Source organism: Myxine glutinosa, chromosome 1 (assembly GCF_964187855.1).
Source record: "Myxine glutinosa chromosome 1, kmMyxGlut1.1, whole genome shotgun sequence".
Classification (NCBI taxonomy): domain Eukaryota; kingdom Metazoa; phylum Chordata; class Myxini; order Myxiniformes; family Myxinidae; genus Myxine; species Myxine glutinosa.
The window spans coordinates 389,698,846-389,722,829 of record NC_136261.1 but is presented as its reverse complement, the minus strand read 5'-3'; the positions used below and the strand labels follow the sequence as shown (position 1 = coordinate 389,722,829).

Below are 23,984 nucleotides of genomic sequence, written 5' to 3'. Positions count from 1 at the left end.
ATGAGAGTTAGGTCTCCTTCCAAAGCTTATGCTGCCTCGACACTTTGAGTTTTGGCGCAAATCACAACGAGGCCGGCCTGACATGTCGATCCAGGCCGAAGGAAGGCGGGACAGAAGGAGTGGGGGGGGGGTGACCGGTAAGCACGAGCCGCCAATCAGGGCTCGAGGTGAGTGGCTTAGCACTGCGGCAAAAGGCGTGATTTGGAACATTCGATGCGGGCCAGGGCGGAACCATATAACCCTGTACCCGAAGCCCCCACACCAGATATGAGAAGGGAGAGGCGCTAGTTAAGAGTTCTGAGAGTGCGCGGTGTTGAACAAGTTCTGAGGAGAGGAGCGCTGAACCAAGTTAACAGTTCTGAGAGTGCGCGGTGTTGAATCAAGTTATGAGCTGGGGTCCTCTGCTGAATTGAGTTACAAGTTGAGTTTGCGGTTGAGCTTGAGGCAGTTCCTCCGTTGAATTATGAGAGCGAAAGCACGGAGTTGTATTAATCGCGCTGTGAAGGACCGCCGTGCCGGGCGAGAGACGCACATATTTTGCTGCCTGCATTTGTTCGAGATACGCGCTGCGAGGATCCCTCCAGCCTGCCTGCCTGCCTTCGTCGAGGGACGTGCTGTGACCGCAAGAGGGCCACGCCGGGTGAGCTGTTCCTGAACGACCAAGCCAGCGCGTTCAGCGCATGAACTTTTCCACCTTCATCCCACTGAATGTGTGAGTGGGCCCATTGTCTGGGTAATAAGTTAAGACTGACTAAGCTCTGCCCTGTGTCTCTGCTTCTGGTACCGATCATTGTAAATAATAATTATTAAACCTGTTATTTCCTTGATTCGACAGTCTCGTCTTTTCCATTATTGACTGAGCGTGGTGCGACTTATATCGCTCTGATCGGGCACCACATGGTGCGCCATCCGCACGGGTGCACTCAAATTACGCGTGGTTCGTGCGAGACGTGATCGCCGCTTCCGCGGTGGCGTGGGTACTTAGGTACGTGCGAACATTGTCCCAAAACCCTGTCCCGTGTCTGACCGGAAGTGGCAACTCAAGTCTCGCGGTTGCGATGACCCAAGGAGAACAAGGGTCTTCATCTCCCCTTGGTAAGGGAATGGGGGTCGCGGCAAAACCGTAACATTTGGTGTCAGGAGTGGGATTGGACCTGGAGTGCGCTTCATGCACTCGAAATTATGAGCGAACGAAATTTTGTTTGTTAAAAGCCTAATTGTATTCGTACCATGGCTGGCCAAGGCGGTCGAATGCCGGGAGGGATAGATGATAAGGAAAAATTAATGACTCAGGACCTGCAGAGACAGTTGGTAGTGGAAGCTGGAAAGGGTGCGGCAGCTGGTAAAGACAATGGCGGCGCCTTGCATGTTGCGGCGAGGGCCGAGCCCGCAGCGCCAATGGATGTGGACCTTTTTATGGCACAAATTATGACATTTTTGATCAAGTGGGATGAAGAAAACAAAATGTATGCCCAGGGGAACAAATCCACCAGGGAAATTAACAAAATGGGTGTTCAAATGACTCATGAAATTAAAAAAAACTAGGGCATGCCCGTACTATATATATATCTAAAATTATATCCCCCCCCCTCTATTTACATGAAATGGTTTGGTCCATTCGCAAAGCCAAAGCGAACGGCTTGCGAGTACGGTGACTACCCCCCCCCCTCTATTTACATGAAATGGTTTGGTCCATTCGCAAAGCCAAAGCGAACGGCTAAATCGCCATAGCCGTACCCGTACGCTCTCACATCACGCATCTCACATCACGCATCATGTTTTTAATTGAATTACTATCCGTAATGGCACACGCTCTCACAGGAGCTCCGGAGGGTCGCATATCGCAGTTACGATGAATCGCAAATTAGTTTTAATTAGTTTTAAAACATAGTTTAACGCCAACATAGCACCAAAATATTTTTGCCAACGTGAAATAAATGAATACGCTCTCAAATGTGCCGTCCGAGGCAGAGTCTGTTCGCCACGTTCGGCACACGTGATAGCTCGCTGCTCTCTGATTGGTTGAATCGTTTTTTGGACATAGCTCGGTAACTACTTGTCCGATTAATATGAAACGTTGAAAAGGCACATCCTCGGGTCCCCAGCAATATACCTGGCAAGTTTCAAGTATATCGGACCCGTGGTTGTCGAGAAACAGCGGTCACAGACAAACAGACACACAGACACACAGACACACACACACACACACACACACACACACACACACAGAGAGATTACTAGAATTATAGATAGATGATGGCGGAGTCAAAGAGGGATATGAAGAAGGCAGGCGAGGACATTGGGCGCAGGTCGAGCGGGAAGGTCGCGGTGGTACGCGACGAGGTGAAGCGATGTGAGGAACGCGTGGGGAGCGAGCTTGAGCAAAGGACAGCCAAGTTGACCGGGGATATGGAAATCACGACGCAGGGTGTAGAAAAACCGACGATCGTCGAATTGGACAAAGAAATTTCGGGGGCGCCGGCGAGGGTTGAATCGGAAAAAGAAATTTTATGGGCACCGGCCGTCGTCGAAGAAAAAGAAATCATTGGGGCCGAAGAGACGGTAGAATCAGAAAATAAATCACGGGAGAAGGTAATGGAATGCACACAAAGTTCGTATTCACACCGTGATGCCGTGCTTGCTAACCCCAATAAAAGTTTGCAGGTGCTGCCGGGGAAGGAGGACCCTGGGGTGAGTGGAAAAAAGGGCGTGAATGTGTTTGGCGCGAATGGGTTTTTGGCGCGCTTGGGGGCAGAGGCGAGACCTGGGTGGTCGCGGAAGGTCCATTGTGCGGTGTACGAGGGCGACTGGTATGAAGTATGAGAGAGAGTGTGCGCCGAAGCATGAGCGAGAAAAGTATGTGCCAGGGTGCGATGATTGGGTGTGTAACAGGAGAGTGCACACCCGAGGGTGTTATGGAGTGTGTAACAGAAGAGTGTGTTACAGAGTGTGTGCAGGAGTGCACACCCGAGCATGTTACAGAGTGTGAGGGAGAATGCACACCGGACTGTGTGCGGGAAAAGTGTTTAAAGGGGTGTGTGAGAGGCGTGAGTGCACCTAGGTGTGCAGGTACAAGTACGGAGTGTGAGGGAGAATGCACACCAGAGAATGTGTAAGGAGTGTGTGAAGTAACGGAGTGTATGGGAGGTGCGGGCATGCCTGGGTGTGTGAGTGCGGAGTGCGTCATGAGTGGTGAGAATGTGGCTCAAGCATCGACACCAACCGGGGTAGCGTTTAGCGGGACGGGTAGCAGACGTGAGCCCCCGGTGAGTTGTGTGCAGCAGGGACCGGCGGGGATCGGTGCCGCGGCGGTTTCACAAGGACCGACCTGCACGATTCGTGCTGCCCCGCACTGTATGGTTGGTGCCATGCCGTGGTGGCAAAGGCAATCGGCGAGGTTCAAGGGGAGGTAGGAGATTTCGGAGCCGCGCACCTTGGAGGGTGCGGTGCTCCAACCGTGGCCGGTTGGGCCATCGTGCGTGGGACCGCGAGGCCCCGCGCAGGGATGGGGCCTTGCCCCTCTGCCCATCCATACCTCCCCCTTTGGATCGAAAATGCCGGATGGACACCCCATACAGTCGACCAACCACCTGAATGGATCGCTCGGCCCTGCGAGGCCGAGCCATGACAAAGTACATCCACATGGAGAGGCTCGAGTGCAGCGGACTGACAAGATTAGTGTATCGTTCGTGGAGGAATGGTAGTTTAACCATTCCTCACACAGGGCCCATGAGCATTAGTTTAGGGGGATGGCAGTGATAGGCACCTGTGGATGCCAGCAATGGTTACCTCCATGGGGCACCAAAGCTAGCTGAGGGAGGGCTAGGATAATATTAGGGAATTAGCAGACTGAAGAGACTGAGATTTAAGTAGTGACCCCTGGACTGTAGTGGGGACGTAGGTAGATTAGATTGTTGATAATGACAAGGGAGTGCATAGTCTAAAGGGACGACGGGGAAGCACGAGTTTTAGGGAAAAACAGTCAGATAGATGATGCTGTGTGTGTGAGGATTTGTGTGTGACAATAAGTGGAATTGGTTTGAGGTGTGTGAGCACAAAAGGTGTGCGAGACAAAAGGTGTGTGAGATAAATGGTGTGTGAATAAGTAGTGTGGAATGCTTGCTTGGTGTGGAATAGAAGGTGTGGAATGCATGGTGCGAAGGAGTGAATGGGGGGAGGTGGAACCCATTCGCGAAAGCCCGGGGGGGGGGGGGGGGGGGGGTAGGGTAAAGCCAGGTAGAGGGTATCGGCAAAATTTGTATGGATATTGACACCTGTGGTGCGGGTAGTAGAACGAAGTGTTTTGTTGGGTGCATGAGTCAGTGAATGGCTGGGCGTGTGGCTTAATTGGTGCATGTGGTTATTGGGGCACTCCGCCACTGGTAGTTTGTCGGCCAGTTGAGGCCGCAGGTAGGCTCTGAGAGCGGTTAGAGTAGTTGTGAGTGGGGCCCGAGGATCCAAGGGAAGGACCCGGGTTGCCCAATGCCAAGGTGGGCGTCAGGGGGTAAAGTGCCAGGAGGGGCCTTCCCCAGTTAGGTAGTCGCAGGAGCAGGTAAGCTCGGGTGGCGACTTCAGTGGTGGAGGTGTGCAGGTAGGTAGACCTGCTAGTGGAGCCACACGACCCAGCCCCGAAATTGTGCGAGGGCACAGAGAGAAAATTTGTGGGAGTGAAACCCAAATTTCAAAGGGCACCACAGAGTGGCCAATGGGAATTCGGGTTCTTAGAACCACATAGTTTAAAGATGGCGGATTGGCAGGGTATGACCCTGGGCAGTCTAACAGAGTAAATGTCAGTAGTGTAGTTAGGATGAGAGAAATCCCTTCGCACCATTCACAGCCAATCACCGAGGAGGACGAAGCTCCACACCAGGGATCTGTAAGCCGTTTGAGTTGTAAGACGCATCATGATGTAATGAGACGTTGTGTTTTTTCCTTTCCTTCCATCCTGGGAGGGATTGGGAGACGAATTTGAGATAGAGGGGGATATGAGAGACAAGACGTAGAGACGAATTGTAAATACAAGGAGGGCTCGGGTAGTGTAGGCCGTCGGTTGGGGGTACGGAAGGCTAAGGATGAGCCTGCTCTGCTTGCTCTTCCGTGCCCCTCGCGTTGCATTACCTTGTGTTTCTGTGTGCCGTTGCGTCCTTTCCGCTTTGCTGGTCGTGCTTTGTCTCTCCCCCCACCCCAGGACCATTTCAGAGGTGGAGCGGTGCAGTACCATCGACCTGTGCAGCATTCCTTCTGCACCTTGCTATATCTGTGCAGCCGAATTGCGAAGCACTTTGCTGCCGTATCCTTTTGCTGTAACTTTACTGCACCTGTGCAGCACTTTGCTGCCGCAAACCCTTTGCTGCACCTTACACACTATGGACCACAAGCTTTGTGGCCTTGCACCTCTGCTGTGCAGCACTTTGTTGCAAAATCATCTTGCATCTTCGGACCTCTTGTTTTGAGTGGCGTTAATGTCACGCAGTCGGACCACATGGGAGTGTGCACTGCCTGGCATAGAAAAATAAATTAAACGAAATAAAAGCATTTTTTGTGCCTTTTTATTATGGTGTGCTAGGGATGAGAAGATGTCTAAGTTTAGGTAGCCCTGAAGATCAAAAATGGCCTGTATGCCGGTCCGGGGGCTAGCCGGTTTGATATATGCACACAGAAGAAGCAAGAAGCAAGATGCAAGAAGCAAGCAGCAAGTGTTATGATTATGAGTGTGTTATGTTTTGCTGTGCTTTCTCTCCCCCTCCAATCTTCTCTTCCAAAAAGGACAGGTCCTGGGTCATAGAATTGTAAATAAGATTAAGTCTCTGTGCTTGTAAATATAAAAATGCTGCCCACCGGCTATGTGTTTCATTTGACAAATTCCGGAATTCGGTTAGTTGTGGGCGTGAATCTGATATGTAGCTACTCAACGCAATAGGAGGGACATATTTAGTGTTTTAAAACTGTCGCATACACGGGTCAGAGTAAATGTTAGGGGAAACCACACCTATATGTCACATGTAAAAGTAAAGTTAATTTTGCATGTCATTCTCTAACCGGTCGTTTCAGTTGTTGGGTTTGACTCGGGGACGAGTCTGACGAGGGAGGGGGGTAATGTTGCAGTTTTGTGTTTTTACAAATAAAGGTTAATTTCCCCTCATAGTTAGTCACACTACAACACGTAGCCTCGCGATAGTTCAGTTATTTCATAGTGAATGTAAGTGTAGTCCTTTTTCTGTGTTAGTTTTGCGTTGAGTAGAATAATGAGAGTTAGGTCTCCTTCCAATGCTTATGCTGCCTGGATACTTTGAGTTTTGGCGCAAATCATCACGAGGCCGGCCTGACAAGTCGATCCAGGCCGAAGGAAGGCGGGACAGAAGGAGTGGGGGAGTGACCGGTAATCACGAGCCGCCAATCAGGGCTCGAGGGGAGTGGCTTAGCACTGCGGCAAAAGGCGTGGTTTGGAACATTTGATGCGGGCCAGGGCGGAACCATATAACCCTGTGCCCGAAGCCCCCACCTCGGATATGAGAAGGAAGAGGCGCTAGTTAAGAGTTCTGAGAGTGCGCGGTGTTGAACAAGTTCTGAGTAGAGATGCGCTGAACCAAGTTAACAGTTCTGAGAGTGCGCAGTGTGAATCAAGTTATGAGCCGGGGTCCTCTGCTGAATTGAGTTACAAGTTGAGTTCGCGGTTGAGCTGACACAGATCCTCCGTTGAATTACGAGAGCGAAAGCGCGGAGTTGTATTAATCGCGCTGTGAAGGACCGCCATGCCGGGCGAGATATGCGCATATTTTCCTGCCTGCCTTTGTTCGAGATACGCGCCACGAGGATCCCTCCCGCCTGCCTTCCTTCCTTCGTCGAGGGACGTGCTGTGACCGCAAGAGGGCCACGCCGGGTGAGCTGTTCCTGAACGACCAAGCGGGCACGTTCAGTGCATGAACTTTTCCTCCTTCATCCCCCTGAATGTGTGAATGGACCCATTGTCTGGGAAATAAGGTAAGACTGACTAAGATCTGCCCTGTGTCTCTGCTTCTGCTACGGATCATTGTAAATAATAATTATTAAACCTGTTATTTATTTGATTGGACCGTCTTGTCTTTTCCATTATTGACTGAGCATGGTACGAATTATATCCCTCTGATCGGGTTCCAATAACAAGGTAAGAGCACGGACCATGTGGTGCACCATCCGCTCGGGTTCTCTCAAATTACGCGTGGTTCGTGCGAGACTTGATCCCCGCCTCCGCCGTGGCGTGGGTACTTAGGTACGTGCGAACATTGTCCCGACACCCTGTCCCGCGTCTGACCGGAAGTGGCGACTCAAGTCTCGCGGTTGCGACGAACCAAGGAGAACAAGGGGCTTAATCTCCCCTTGGTAAGGGAATGGGGGTCATGCAAAACTGTAACAATATATTGTAACAATGTAATAAATTGTTCTGTAACATTTAACAATGTAAATATTTCCTGTATGTAACATAAGATATATGTAACATTCTAATGATATTAATATTTCCTGTATGTAACATATGTAACAATGTAAATGTTTCCTGTATGTAACATATGTAACAATGTAAATACTTCCTGTATGTAAAATATGTAACAATGTAAATATTTCCTGCATGTAACATATGTAATATGTAACATTGTAACATATGTAACATTGTAACTATTTAAACACTTCCTGTATGTAACATGTAATATGTAACATTGTAACAATGTAAATATCTCCTGTATATAACATATGTATGTAACATCTTACTATAATTCACCAAATGTCCGTCTGTCTGTCTGTCTGTTCGAAGGTACCGTAAAAACTGCTGAACCGATCGCAAAGATATTTTGGGTGGATAATCCTGGGATCCCCAGGAGTAAAATAGGCTATTTAGTTTTCCTAATTTCAGCGTTAGTCTCCAGCATTCTCAGGTTTGGACTCCCGCATAACATTCGCGTTCGCATGACGTTCATTGTTCTCATTGTGACGACGCACAAACGGCTGCACCCGGGAAAGCAACATGTCTCCATCGATCGCTAACAGATCGCTGTCTCCATCGATCTTGCCAAGGCCGTAACAGCTTTCGGCTCAAAATCCTCTTCACTATTGATTTCGTACAGTTACACGTATCGGAAATTTTGTACATGTATCGGGAGTACATACGACATAGCGATTGTGAACACGATTATCGATCACGATTCACGATCACGATCATAGTGTATCGATCACGATTTGAAACATGATGGAATAATATTTACCGATATGAACAGTGATGTGGCTTTTATTGAAATTCTAAAGATACTGTTTAGATTTTGATGATTTGCGTGTGATATAATTCAACGGATGTTTATATGAATCGTTTAAAATAAAAAAACCTTCAATTTCTGATATTTTGCCATCGCCATATGCAGATTCGCCACGGTCCCACGATCGATGTTTCTATACGTGAACGTACCCGTTTGTTTGCGAACGGGTGCGTTTTTCATGGAAGTCCTTCACGAACTTGCTGTCCATGTCTGACGTGCAACTGAAGGTGCTACAGGAATGTGGAATTTATTGGTTTCATGCTTTAGCATTCGCCGTATCTGCATTGCCTGTTTGCTTCAGGCCTCCCACCCGTGCGTAGCACGGGTATCTCTCTAGTTGTAACAATTCAAATATATCCTGTATGTAACATATGTAATATGTAACATTGTAACAATGTAAATATCTCCTGAAAATAACATATGTATGTAGCATTGTAACAATGCAAATATATCCTGTATGTAACATGTAATATGTGATATTGTAACAATGTAAATATTTCCTATATGTAACAATGTAAATATCTCCTGTATGTACCATATGTAACATTGTAACAATGTAAATTTTAGTTAATATGTGTTTGTAGTACTGAAATTAAAATGATCTACATATTTCCAGTATGTAACATTGTAACAATGTAAATATTTCCTGGATGTAACATATGTAACATCGTAACAATGTAAATATTTCCTGTATATAACATATGTAACAATGTAAATATTTCCTGTATGTAATATGTTACATTGTAACAATGTAAATATTTCCTGTATGTAACATATGTAACAATGTAAATATTTCCTGTATATAACATATGTAACTGTAAATATTTCCTGTATATAAGACTAGCAGAAGTACCCGGCATTGCCGGGTGGGGGAGGGGGGGAGGGGGAGGCGAGGGGGGAAGGGGAGGGGAGGGGGTGGGAAGAGGAGGGGATGGGGTTGGAGGGGAGGGGGAGAGGAGGAAGGGGTGGAGGGGAGGAAGGGGGGAGGGGGAGGGTGAGGGAGGGAGAGAGGGTGATAGGGAGGGGAAGGGGGGAAAGGGGGAAGGAGGAGGGAGGGGAGAAGGGGAAAGGGGTGGGGGAGGGGGGAAAGGGTGGGGAAGGGAGGGGAGGGTTGGAAGGGGAGGGGGGTTGGAGGGGAGGGGGAAGTGGAGGGGAGGGGGAGAGGGGGAAGGGGTGGAGGGGAGGAAGGGGGAGGGTGGGGAGAAGGGGGGTAAAATGGGGAGGGGGTGGTGAAGGGGGGAAGGGGGAGGGAGGGGTGAGAATGGGGAAGGGGTGGGAGAGGTGGGGAAGGGGAGGGGAGAGGGGGGGGAGGCAGGAGAGGAAGGGGGTTCATATATATGCTGGTGGGTGAATGTGGCTCATGTTTCTGAGTTAAGTGTGATGCCGATCAGGAAGGAGAAGCAGCCGTACTACCAACTTCGTACACTTCCGGAATTGTTTGATTTATTTTTATTCAAATGTCTGGTGATTGTTTTGTATTTATTTATGTGAATGTGTACTTGTATATAACTGTCATTCATTTTAAAAGGCTTAGGCACTATCGAGCGGAAAAAAAAATTTGAACTCCAAAAAACGATCTTTTTTTCTTCATTTCTTTTTGCCTAAAACACTCCCAGGAACTCACTGATGAACCTCTGAAAGTTTGACGAAGATCCGTTCAGCCATCTCTGAGAAAAACGGCAACACACAGACAGACAGACAGACATCTCTCTTATATCGTAGATATGTAACAATGTAAATATTTCCTGTATGCAACATATGTAACTTGTAACATTGTAACAATGTAAATATTTCCTGTATGTAACATATGTAACATGTAGGAAGGTAAATATTTCCTGTATGTAACATATGTAACAGGTAACATTGTAACAATGTAAATTTTAGTTAATATGTGTTTATAATACTGAAATTAAAATGATCTACATATTTCCAGTATGTAACATATGTAACAATGTAAATATTTCCTGTATGTAATATGTAACATTGTACCAATGTAAATTTTAGTTAATATGTATTTGTAGTACTGAAATAATAACGATCTACATATGTCCTGCATGTAACATATTGTTGCGGGTTTGAGTGTAAATATGACATCATTAAAGGTTAAAGGTTTGCCCCCCATAGTTAGTCTACAAGCAACACGTAGGCCCATTAGAATTAGTTATGTCATAGTATGTGTAAAAGTAGGCCATTTCCCTTGTGACATCTGCGTTGTGTAAATAAATGAGCTAAGGTCCTTTTCATTTTGCGGCCACCCTCCAATTTCCATCATGGGCAAACTCGATCCCGTGCCCCATTTGGCATCCCTCAAGTTTGTTACGCTTTGGCGGCCAGCAGCATTAGCTGCCCTTCGCTCGCTCAAACTAGTCGGGTAACCACGAGGTAGGCCTGAAAAGAAGGAGCGTGAGGGTCGGGGTATGGCTGCGACAAGCAGCACATCAGAGGCGGTGACGGTAAGGGCAACAGCCAACCAGGGCTGAGAGGGCATGGCTTGATAGGGCATGGTACAGAGCGTCGAGTGAGTTTGAGAGGGTTCGCTGGACAAGGCTATATAAGCCAGCGCACAAAGCCCTTGAACAGAACTGGCTGGAAGAGGACTTATGAGGAGGACTCGAAGCACTGGTATTGAGAGAACTGATCCAGAGCACTCTTGTGAGAACTGCATTGAGAGGACAGGTGCGCACACGACAGTTTTGAGGCCATTGATTGAGAGGCGCATTGTTCACGTTTATCAAACTATTCGCTTATTACATACGCGGCCGCAGAGCCACAAGTGTAACCGCCAAAGCCAGCCCTGCCGTTTGGCCCATAATAATCCCGTACGCGCCAACGACACGTGGAGAGCTCCTGGCCACTGTGTTCATCTACTTCGCGGTGCGAGTTGGGGACTGGAGAGGGAGCTGCCTGGACGCCATCCCTGGACCATCGACCTGTTCGTCTGCAACCCCGTGTGAGTGTGTGTGAGTGTGACGGGCCCGTTTGTCTTGGGATAAGTATAAGACTGTTTAAGGCTGCACTGTGTATTCTTCTTCTTCTTATTGTACAAAGTGTAAATAAACCTTGTTATTCCTTTCTTCCAAATTCGACCGTCTCCGTGATTTCCTCCATTGGGTAAGTGTGGCACGATTACGAACCGCTTGGATCAGGTTTTAGTCACTGATAACGGCTCGGGTCACGGGTTCGCTACCACTCGGTGTTTCCACCAACACCCGCGATTCGGGCGGGGCTTATTTCCTCGTTTCCGGTCAGCGCGCGTAATTAGGCAATAGTGATTAGTCCTGCGACCCTACTTCACGCTGTCCGGGAAGGACATCATCGTCCCGGGTCCCGTCGGCTAGTAAGACAAGGGGACTAATCCCCCCTTGGTAATGGTAAAAGGCCGGCACAGAGATGCGCAACAATATGTAATATGTAACATTGTAGCAATGTAAATATTTCCTGTATGTAACATATTGTTACGGTTTACTATGCCGCCCTTAATCCCCTTATCAAGGGGGTATTAATCCCCGTGTCTTTCTGGGCTTGGCGGAACCGGGACTTGAGACGTCCCTCTCGGACACACGCAGAGTAGGGTTTTGGGACCACTTCTCGCTCGAAACCTAATTCCCCGCGCTGCCCTGGGAGCGAGGAAACAAGCCTCGCACGAACCACGTGTGGTTTGAGTACGCCGAGCGGATTGCGTACACGTGGTCCGCGCAGTTACTCAGATGCTGGAACCTGATTGGAGATGTTCTACCCGTACCACGCTTAGCCAATCGAAGAAACCACAGAAACGGTCGAATCAGGAAGAAAGGAAGAACAAAGGGTTTAATTATTTCCCACACGTATATACAAGGTTCAAGGATGAAGAGACACAGAGCAACCTTAAGCAGTCTTAACTTATCCCTTGGACAACGGGCCCGTCTCACACTCACACAGGGAATCGCAGATGGGTAGATGTTCCCCACGTGTCGCCGTGGTCGTCCAGAGATGGTCACCGTCCGGCTCTCCACGGCCCCGGCACGTCCCGCGAAGAGGGTGGCAGGTGAAGGCAGGGACCCATGGCGCGTCTCCCAAACAAGGCAGATGTTGGGGCGGAATGGCAAAGGGCGGACTTAACGCGGCTGGAGGTTACTCAGGCGTTCTCATTCGCGCGTCTCAAATGCGCGATATTCAGTTCAAGTGCGTCTGGCTGCGCCCGCGTATCTGTACCGCTCTCGTGCAAGTGCGTGAAGTTCATCAAGTTCATCAACTGCCGCGAGTCCTCCTTTGCTCTCGGCTTTCCCGCACTAGTCCTTTATCTTTCCCACTCGCAGCAAGTCCTTTACATCGAGTCCTTTGCTTCAGTCCTCCGATGCAAGTCCTTTATCTTTCTCTCTCGCAGCAAGTCCTCTCGAGGGCTTTCGCGCAGCGGGTTTTATAGCTACGCCCCCCGAACCTTCTGGAACTCACTCGAACCTTCTCACCATGCCATGTGACGCCACGCCACTGTCACCACCTCCGAGCTCTGATTGGCGGCTCGTGCTTACCGCCAGCGCTTCCGCCGCTCCGCCCTCGACTCCGCCCCGGTCCTCCTAGCCTGCCTCGTGTTAACTTCTCCATGATCAACCAACGTTTAGCAAAATGGATTGAGGCTACGGACGTAGGATGATCGGTGACAGTAGGGCCTATTCTCCTGGCTCCTACTCAACGCAGAACTAACAAAGGAAAAGGACTAAGCTTACAAATACTAAGACAGAACTATACTATCGTGAGGTTACATGTTGCGTGTGTGACTAACTATGGGGGGCAAACTTGAACCTTTATTAGGCTCACTTTGCAGACTCAAAACCGCAACACTGCCCCCCTCCCTCGTCAGACACGTCCCCGAGTCGAACCTACAAAAACTGGAACGACCAGTTTTGAGAAAGATTTTGGACTAACTTTTAATTATGTGTGACACTTAGATGTGGTTCCCCTTTACATTTATTCTAACCCGTGTATGCGACAGTTTTACAACACTAAATATGTCCCACCTATTGCGTTGAGTTGCTAACTTACAAACTCACGCCCACAATTAACCAAATTGCGGTATTATTTTCAAACTAAACATAAAGCCGGTGGGCAGCATTTTTATATACAAGCACAAAACCTAACCTTATTTACATTTCTATGACCCAGGACCTGTCCTTTTTGAAAAGAAGATTGGAGGGGAGAGAAAGCACAGCAATGGACAAAAACACATTTCAAAAATCAAATTTCACAATTCACATTTGCTGCTGGTGTCTCGCATCTTCTTCTTGCTTCCTGCATCTTCTGTGTGCATAAAACTTACAGTTCTTCTTTCCTAGCACACCAATAATAAAAATGTACAAAAAGTGTGTTCGTTTTTATTTGCCAGCAAGGCCAACCCTATATGGTCCATCTGCTTGACATTGATGCCACTCAAAACAAGTGGTCCGAAGATGCAAGGTGAGTTTGCAGCAAAGTGCTGCACAGCAGAGGTGCAAGGCCACAAAGCTTGTGGTCCATAGTGTGTAATGTGGTAATGTGCAGCAAGATGTATGTGGCAGCAAGTGCTGCACACATGCAGCAAAGTTACAACAAAGGATACGGCAGCAAAGTGCCTTGCAGTTCAGCTGCACCGATGTAGCAAAGTGCAGCAGGGGTGCTGCACAAGTGCAGCAATGTGCAACTGCCCCAGTTCCACCTACAAAATGGTTCTGGGGTGGGGGAGAGACAAAGCACAACCGGCAAAGCAGAAAGGGCACAGAGGTACACAGCAATACAAGGTAATGCAGCGCAGGGGCGTGGAAGAGCGAGCAGAGCAAGCTCGTCCCTAACCGTCCGTGCCCCCCAATGTCAGCTTACACTACCCTTGCCCTTCCCTGTATTTACAAATTCAAATTCCGTCTCTGTGTCCTGTCTCCCATATCCCCCTCTAAGCCAAATTCGCCTCCCAGGAAAGAAGGGATGGAACACCCACAATGTCTCATCACGTCCTGATGCGTCTTACTCACTCAACAGTTTACAAAGCATTGGTGCTGGTGTTGAGCTTTGTCATCCTCGGTGAATGGCATGTGGATGGCGCGAAGGGAATTCTCTTCAAATCCTAACTACGCTACTGACATTAACTTTTAAACTACCAGGGGTCATACTCTGCCAATTGGCCTTTTTAAACTATGTGGTTCTAAAAACCGAATTCCCCATTGACCACTCAGCGGTGCCATCCAAATTTGGGTCTCACTCCCCAATTTTTCAATCTGTGCCCTTGCACAATTTCGGGGCTGGGTCGTGTGGCTTCACTAGCAGGGCTACCTACCTGCGCCCCTCCGCCACTGAAGTCGCCACCCGAGCTTACCTGTGCCTGCGACTACCTAAACTGGGGAAGGCCCTTCCCTGGCTCTTTACCCCTCTGATGCCCTCCTTGGCATTGGGCTACCCGGGTCCTTCCCTTGGATCCTCGGGCCCCACTGAACAACTACTCACAACTCTAACTGGCTCCCGGAGCCTACCTGCGGCCTCACCTGGCCGACAATCTACCAGTGGCGGAGTGCTCCAATAACCATACGCACCAATTAAGCCACACACCCAGCCAAGTCACTGACTCATGCACCCAACCAAAGCACTACTTGCCACTTCCCGCACCACAGGTGTCAATATCCAAACAATTTACCTGAGCCCTCTACATGGCTTTAAACTACCCTCCCTGGGTATTCATGAATGGGTCCATCTCCCCCCATTCACTCATTCGCACCATGCATTCCACACCTTTTATTCCACACCAAGCATTCCACACCCTTAATTCGCACACCAATTTATATCCTCACACCCCTTTTGTGCTCCCATACCACATTCGCACACCTTTTGTGCTTTCACACCTTTATCCACACACACCTCAAACACGGTTGCTTTTTGTTTCAACTCACAAATCCTCACACACACAGCATCATCTATCTATCTGCTTTTCCCCTAATACTCATGCTTCCCCGTCATCCCATTAAACTAAGCACTCCCATCGTCATTATCAACCACCTAACCTCTCTACGTCCCCTACTACAGTACAGTGTCTCTACTTAAATCTTGTCCTCTACTGTCATCTAATTCCCTACCAATTATCCTAGCCCGCCCTCGGCTAGCTTCGGTGCCCCATGGAGGTAACCATTGCTGGCCCCCCATGTGCCTGTCACTGCCATCCCCCTAATCTAATGCTCATGAGCCCGGATTGAGGAATGGTAACACTACCATTCCCCCATGCTGGGTACCATTCCCCAACACTACTGCCATTCGTCCACTATACTTGAGCCTCTCCGTGCGGAAATACATTTTCACAGCTCGGCTTCGCAAAGCCGAGCGATTCATGCGGGTGGCTTGTCTACTGTTGGTTGGGTCTGTCCGGCATTTTCGATTCAGGGGAGGAGGCATGGTAGGGCCAAGGTTCAAAGCGCCATCCCTACGCGAGGCCTTGCAGTCCCACGCACGATGGCCCAACCACCCACGGTCGGAGTATCGCACCCGCCAGGGGGTGCGGCTCTGAACACTCCTTCCTCCCCTTGAACCGTGCTGATCGCCTTTCCCACCACGACGCGGCACCAACCATACAGGGCGGGGGCCGGCATGAACCGTGCACGGCGGTCCTTGTGAGACCGCCGCGGCATCGATCCCCGCCGATCCCCACAGCACACAAAGCACACCACTCACCGAGGGCTCACGTCGGCTATACGTCGCGCTAAACGCTACCCCAGTCTGCGTTGATGCTCGAGCCGCGTTCTCACCACAAGAGACCCATTCCACACTCGCACACCGAGGCGCCCCCATACACCCCATGCATTCCGTTACTGCACTCTCCTGTGCACACTCTTCTCTTGCACACTCAGGTGCACACCACCCAGGCGCACTCACGCCATTCACACACTCCATTATCCCACTCCCTCATGCACACCCTGGTGCATTCATACCACTCACGCACTCCGTTACACACTCTGTAACACAATCGACCATCGCACACCCTCGTGCACACTCTTTCGTTACGTACTCCTTAACGTCCACGGGTGTGCACTCTCCTGGTGCACACTCAATCACACGCTCTGGTGTGCACTCCTGCACACTCTCTACAGCATGCTCCAGTGTGCATTTTCTCTCACTCTCCTCGGCCATCGCACACTCTGTAACACACTCTTCTTTGATGCACTCTTCCCACATACACTCGCGCTCCGGTGCACACTTTTCTCGCACACGCGCGCCATTCACCCTCGTACACCGCGCAGCGGCCCTTCCACGACCGCCCGGGTTTCGTCTTGATCCCAAGCGCGCCAAAAACCTTTTCCCGCCAACACATTCCCGCTCACCTTAGGGACCTTCTTCTCCGGCAGCACCACCTGCAAACTTTCCATTGAGTTAGCAAGCCCGGCATCATGATGCGAACACGAACTTTGTACATATTCCATCACTCCCTCCCGTGATTCACTTTCTATCTCTGCCGTCTCTTTGGCCCTAATTGTTTCTATTTGAATTATTTCTTTTTCTACCTCGACGACCGCCGGCGCCAATAACATTTTCTTTTCCAATTCGGCGGCTGTCGGCTTTTCCACACCCCGAGTTGCGATTTCTATAGCCTCGGTCCACTTAGCTGCGCTCTGCTCTACCTCACTCTCCCCACGCTCGTCGCACCACGTTATCCCGTTGCGTCCCTTTGCGACGTCCTCGCTCAGCTTGCGCCTCATGTCCTTCCCTGCCTCTTTTATTTCCTTTTTCGACACCACCCTCATCTTTTCCAATTCGTTCTTTTGGGTGTCGATTTTGCTTTCCAGCCCCTTTTTCACCTCTTCCAATTCCCGGGTGGATTTGTCCCCCAATTCTTTCAATTGGCCACCCATTTTGTTTTCCAACCCAGTTAACCTTTCTTTTATTTCTCTCATTTCTGCTCTTGATTTGTCCTCCTCCATTTTCATGTCTTCACCCGACTTGACCATAAAGGCCCTCATTTGTGCCATAAATAGGCCCCAGTCCGTTGGCACTGCGGGCTCGGCTCTCACCGCCATGTGCGAGGTGCCGCCATTTTCTACCCCTGCTGCCGGCCCTTCTTCTGCTTCCTCCTCTTCCCCCAATTCTTCCCGTGGGTCCTGGGTCATTAATTCCTCCTCATCTACCTCATTTTCTACCCCCCACTGGCATTCGACCACTTTGGCTAGCCATGGCACAAATTTAAAAATTTTGAATTTTAAAACTAAATTTCGGTCGCTCGTGATTTTGGGCCGAATTCGTCCAACAAAAATTTAGTAGGGTTACAAATCCCACTCCTGACTACCAATTGTTATGGTTCTCTATGCCGCCCTTAATCCCCTTATCAAGGGGGGATTAATCCCCATGTCTTTCTGGGCTTGGTGGAACCGAGACTTGAGATGTCCCTCTCGGACACACGCGGAGTAGGGTTTCGGGACCACTTCTCGCTCGTACCTAATTCCCCGCGCTGCACTGGGAGCGAGGAAACAAGCCTCGCACGAACCACGTGTGGTTTGAGTACGCCGAGCGGATTGCGTACACATGGTCTGCGCAGTTACTCAGATGCTGGAACCCGATTGGAGTGGATCTACCTGTACCACGCTTAGCCAATCGAAGAAACCACAGAAACGGACGAATCAGGAATAAAGGAAGAACAAATGGTTTATTTATTTCCCACACGTATATACAAGAGACACAGAGCAACCTTAAGCAGTCTTAACTTATCCCTTGGACAACGGGCCCGGCTCACACTCACACAGGGAATTGCAGATGGGTAGATGTTCCCCACGCGTCACCGTGGTCGTCCAGAAATGGTCCCCGTCCGGCTCTCCACGGCCCCGGCACGTCCCGCGAAGATGGTGGCAGGCGAAGGCAGGGACTCGTGGCCCGTCTCCCGAACAAGGCAGATGTTGGGTGTGGAACGGCAAAGGGCGGACTTAGCGCGGCTGGCGGTTACTCGGCCGTTCTCACTCGCGCGTCCCAAATGCACGGTATTCGGTTCAAGCGCATCTGGCTGCGCCCGCGTATCTGTACCGCTCTTGTGCAAGTTCGTGAAGTTCATCAAGTTCATCAACTGCCGCGAGTCCTCCTTTGCTCTCGGATTTCCTGCGCTAGTCCTTTATCTTTCTCTCTCGCAGCAAGTCCTTTAGTTCGAGTCCTTTGCTGCAAGTCCTTTACATCGAGTCCTTTGCTTCAGTCCTCCGATGCAAGTCCTTTATCTTTCTCTCTCGCAGCAATTCCTCTCGAGGGCTTTTGCGCAGCGGATTTTATAGCTACGCCCCCCGAACCTTCTGGAACTCACTCGAACCTTCTCACCACGCCCTGTGACGCCATGCCGCCGTCACCACCTTTGAGCTCCGATTGGCGGCTCGTGCTTACCGTCAGCGCTTCCGCCGCTCCGCCCTCGACTCTGCCCCGGTCCTCCTAGCCTGCCTCGTGTTAACTTCTCCATGATCAACCAACGTTTAGCAAAATGGATTGACGCTACGGACGTAGGATGATCGGTGACAGTAGGGCCTATTCTCCTGGCTCCTACTCAACGCAGAACAAACAAAGGAAAAGGACTAAGCTTACAAATACTAAGACATAACTATACTATCGCAAGGCTACATGTTGCTTGTGTGACTAACTATGAGAGGCAAACTTTAACCTTTATTAGGCTCACTTTACAGACTCAAAACCAAACAATATTTAACAGGTAACATTGTAACAATGTAAATATTGCTGTCTGTAACATTGTAACAATGTAAATTTTAGCTAATATGTGTTCGTAGGACTGAAATCATAACGATCTACATATTTCCTGTACGTAACATATGTAATATGTAACATTGTAACAATGTAAATTGTAACATAAAAACAATTAAAATACTTAAATAGATTTGGTTGTTTTTATTCATCTAGTCGAATGAAAACAGTATAAGTTTATGATTGAAAAAGCTGGACTTTCACATTGGTGGAGCCAATGTTTCGGCGAGTATCCACTCACCTTGGTCATGGCAGATGTTGAAGTGACCATCAGTGACATTTCAACATCTGCCGTGACCAAGGCCAGTGGACTATCGCCGAAATGTAAGTCCAGGTTTTTCAATGATAAACCTTTACCAATGTAAATACTTGTTAATGCGTTCACCCCAAAGTTATTTTCTTTCACCAAGAGTATCTTACTATAATTCACCAAATGTCCGTCTGTCTGTCCGTTCGAAGGTACCATAAAAACTGCTGAACCGATCGCAAAGATATTTTCGGTGGGTAATCCTGGGATCCCCAGGAGTAAAATAGGCTATTTAGTTTTCCAAATTTCAGCTTTAATCTCCAGCATTCTCAGGCTTGGTCTCCCGCATAACATTCGCGTTTGCATGACGTTCATTGTGACGCGTGACGGATGTTTATATGAATCGTTTAAAATAAATAAAAAACCCTTCAATTTCTGATATTTTGCCATCGCCATATGCAGATTCGCCACGGTCCCACGATCGATGTTTCTATACGTGAACGTACCTGTTTGTTTGCGAACAGGTACGTTTTTCATGGAAGTCCTTCACGAACTTGCTGTCCATGTTTGACGTGCGACTGAAAGTGCTGCAGGAATGTGGAATTTATTGGTTTCATGCTTTAGCATTCACCGTATCTGCATTGCCTGTTTGTTCTTGGCCTCCCACCCGTGCGTAGCACGGGTATTTCTGTAGTTAATTGAATATTTGAGGAAACTGGAAATTGATGAGAAAGGATGTAGAATATTAATAATGCTTAATTGCCTGCTATTCAATTTACAAGGAGAATTTATTATTAATTGGGGAAGCAGATTCAAGACAATCAATATCATGTTTCGTGTGTTTTGGGTTTACAGGGTTCGTGTTTCAGAATAGAAAGGTCATCTCGGTGTCCACCAAATCAGTACTTTCATGATGATCGGATTTGTTGTGAATTATGTCCCATCGGTGAGTCTTCATCTCAACTAAACTCTTATTTTATGGACTTTATTTTATTTTATGGATTTTATGGATTTATTTTTATGGATTTTTAAAATTGATTTATGGACTTATTTTTATGGATTTTATATTACTAGGGCATGCCCGTACTATATATATATCTAAAATTATATCCCCCCCCTCTATTTACATGAAATGGTTTGGTCCATTCGCAAAGCCAAAGCGAACGGCTTGCGAGTACGGTGACAATCCCCCCCCCCTCTATTTACATGAAATGGTTTGGTCCATTCGCAACGACCACAGAATCCCCCCCCCCTCTATTTACATGAAATGGTTTGGTCCATTCGCAAAGCCAAAGCGGACGGCGAACGGCTAAATCGCCATAGCTCGGTAACTACTTGTCCGATTAATTTCAAACCTTGAAAAGGCACATCCTCGGGTCCCCAGCAATATACCTGGCAAGTTTCAAGTATATCGGACCGGTAGTTGTCGAGAAACAGCGGTCGCATACACACACACACACACACACACACACAGAGATTAGTGGAATTATAGATAGATGAATTTTATGGAATTTTTAAAATGGATTTTATTTTATGGATTTTATGGACTTTTTTATGGACCATTTTATGGACTTATTTTTATGGATTTTATTTTATGGGTTTTATGGACTTTTCTGGAACCAACCCTGCATATCCATTATTTTATGTCGGCACCTTTTACAGTAACGATAACCAATTGTGTATCTATCAGGAACATACATGCTGGAGCCCTGTCAAGTTCCCGGAAGTCGTTCCTTCTGCCTTCCTTGTAAAAATGGGACTTACATGGACGAGCAAAACCACATGACAATGTGCAAGCAATGCAGTGTTTGTGACCCAGGTAAACGTTTACTTCAGGTTACTTCATTGATTTTTACACTTGGTTACCCTATGTATGAGCACGAGGATAACCAAGTATGAAGTGAACCCTCCCAACCCCACGTATCCATTATTTTTATTCACAACTTTGTGTTCGAATAAAAAGTAAGCAGTAAACTTTACCTCTGTAAGAAAAATAATTAAAAGGACAGAAGTCCTGGCATTTAAAGTGTATACATGAACGTATGGACAGGTGAGCGAACAGAACGATGGGTGTTTTATAGTTCTGTGCTGGTGATGACATTGATAACTTTATGCTGAAGTATTGTGTGCAATATGGAGGAAGTTTTGGTGAAAATCAAGGATTTGTATCTCAATTGAGAAGAGGGATTGTGGAGCGGGAGTGATTTGTATCTGCTCCCTCCTCTCTTCACTGTCCTCCTCTCCTCTTTCTGTCTCTCCCTACTACTCCCCCCCCCCCCCCCTCAACTCTCTCACCCTCCTCCCTGGACCCTTCCGTTTCTCCCCCAACCCTCTTCCCCATCCCCTTCTCTCTATGTCCGTGCTCTATCCTCTATCCATTTTAAAACACTGAGCATCAAGCAGGGAAGCAACACGCACCAGACTTCGTCTTTCGTATACCGGTAACTCATTACTTGACCCTAGTTTAAAATGCCAAACTCCTCGACTCTTAACAAATTACGTCAAGTCCACTGGACATTAAATGTAAGCTTATTTTGGAGCTCTTTGACGTTTATTACCTCCGCCACCGAAGGTGGATGGAGGTTATGTTTTCAGCCCTGTCTGTTTGTTTGTTTGTGAACAAAATATCTCAACATGTTGTGGACGGATTCGGACGAAATTTGGCAGAGATGTAGCGTATGTCACAACGACGACATTATTAGATTTTGGTGAAGATCCGGATTCGGATCCGGCTAGTAGAATTTTTTAAGTGATTCTTCACCATTGGGAGATCGGGCCAAAAACGATACATAGCAGGATATCTCAAAACGTTGTAAACGGATTTGGACGAAACTTGGTGGACCGGTTGTGTGTGTGACAAGGACAAATAGATTTGATTTTGGTGAAGATCTGAATATATATTCCGTAATGAGAATTATTTACTTTTTGACGAAATTATGTTTTTGGGTTTGTCCTTCCGTCCGTCCGTCCGTCCGTCTGTACGAGCTAAACCTCGTTTTTCTCAGCAACTATGTGTCCGATTGAGACAAAACTTTCAGGGTAAGTGTGACACCCATGCAGAATGTTTTTTATGATAATTGTGACGTCATAGGTGACGTGGCCATCTGGGATTAAAAGCAAATAATTTAAAAAAATATTTCTCAGAAACCGCTGAATGGAAATTTTTTAAACTTGGCACATTGTCAAGTACTCCCAATGGGGAACAAAAGCATGATAATGATGACATCATAGGTGAAGTGGTATACCAACCAAAAATGTTTTAATATAATTCCTTATACTAAAAATCTGAAATGGCATGCACATGACCGATGACCCATTTGTATGGAAATATTAAATTCATGACACCATAGGTCACATGGTTTGGCAGCCATATTAGATTTAACCGCAAATCTTTTTTTTTAATCTTCTCCCAAAACACCAAATCGATTGACTCGAACGTTTATGTGTGTCATTGACTAGGCATCGCGAATAAAAGATGATCACGAAAACATCATTGGTCAAACGGTGCAGTAGCCATATTGGATTGAAGGACAATATTAAATAATTATATCTCTGAAACCGCTCACCCTAACGATGCAAAATTTTACAAATATCATTTAACACCAGTGCTGCATATAGTTCGAAAATGATGATGCCATAGGTCACGTGGTTTGGCAGCCATATTGGACAGAAAAAGAACCTTCTCCAATCAACACAAAACCTCACAAACATGATCCCCTACGCATACATATGCAGAGTGTACATTTAAAAAAAAGTCATATGTCACATGGTGTGGCAGCCATATTAGCTTGATAGCCAATATTAAAAAAAAAAATCCCTTTTCTGAAACTGCTTCACCGATCGATGTGAAACCTTTCATGTCTGGTGAAAATGTGATACTTGAAAACAGCTGAAAATCAAACTGGTTTATTTTTAGGACAGTGAACAATGCATCTACCTGTTGTGGGACTAGGAGGAGGCATATTGGCGACACCGTTGCATTGTTATTGTTTTACTTGATCCGATGAAGCAATCTTCTTGTAGAATTATGACATCATAAAGAAGGCACCGATAACATCACAATATATGTATATATATTATTATTATTATTATATATATATATATATTGTTTTGCATACAGGATCGAGGCTCCTGTAAGAGCTAACACAATAAACACAAAACACATAAACAGACACATAAAACATAATAAAGGGAGCGGGAGACAAGATGGGGAGAGAGAGGGAAGCACACATGCACAACCACAGTAGAGAACAGGGACATCGGGAGATCTGTTGAAAGGAGAGGGCTGGTAGAGTAGAGAACAGGTGGGTGGAGGGGCCGGTGGAGGGTACACGGTATAAAAATATACCTTCTCTGTCATATAGTTCTTCTTCCGGTCATATACATTCTTCCCCATTGGTAGTGCTTGACAATGAGCCATGTTTCAATCTTTTCATTGAGTGGTTTCTGAGATATCGAGGTGCAACGTTTTTCGGTTTTTCCAAGATGGCGCCCATCAACTAAATAGGACCACCAACTACACCACATCACGTGACCTATGCCGTCATAATTACCAATAAATATTCTCCCGGAGGACACGCTCCAATAGTGAAAATTTTGTGTCAATCGGATCCAATGGATGCAGAGAAAAACATACTCATTCTGTACAGACAAACAGACAGACAGACAAATGAAAAATCACTCATAGAGCGACATTTGGCAAAAGAGAACAAAGGAGAATGGCACTCGCTAGAGCATCCTTTTGACCT

At 47.4% G+C, this 23,984-nt stretch overlaps 1 protein-coding gene across 8 annotated transcripts in view; it reads left to right on the top strand.

Moving 5' to 3' along the window:
• The window catches only part of LOC137416279 (uncharacterized), a 92,926-nt gene that overhangs the window by 4,428 nt on the left and 64,514 nt on the right, over positions 1 to 23,984 (top strand). For 7 of the 8 annotated variants that reach the window (XR_013621881.1, XR_013621879.1, XR_013621880.1 and 4 more), the window contains exons 3-4: positions 20,092 to 20,182; positions 20,927 to 21,055. Coding sequence is in view for 4 of the 8 variants with exons in the window: in XM_078770280.1 (XP_078626406.1) it covers positions 20,092 to 20,182; positions 20,927 to 21,055 (220 nt within the window). In the remaining 4 variants the exon portion in view is untranslated. Of the gene's footprint in view, positions 1 to 6,880; positions 6,982 to 20,091; positions 20,183 to 20,926; positions 21,056 to 23,984 lie in introns of those variants that run through there. The other variant, XM_078770283.1, reaches the window with a different exon arrangement.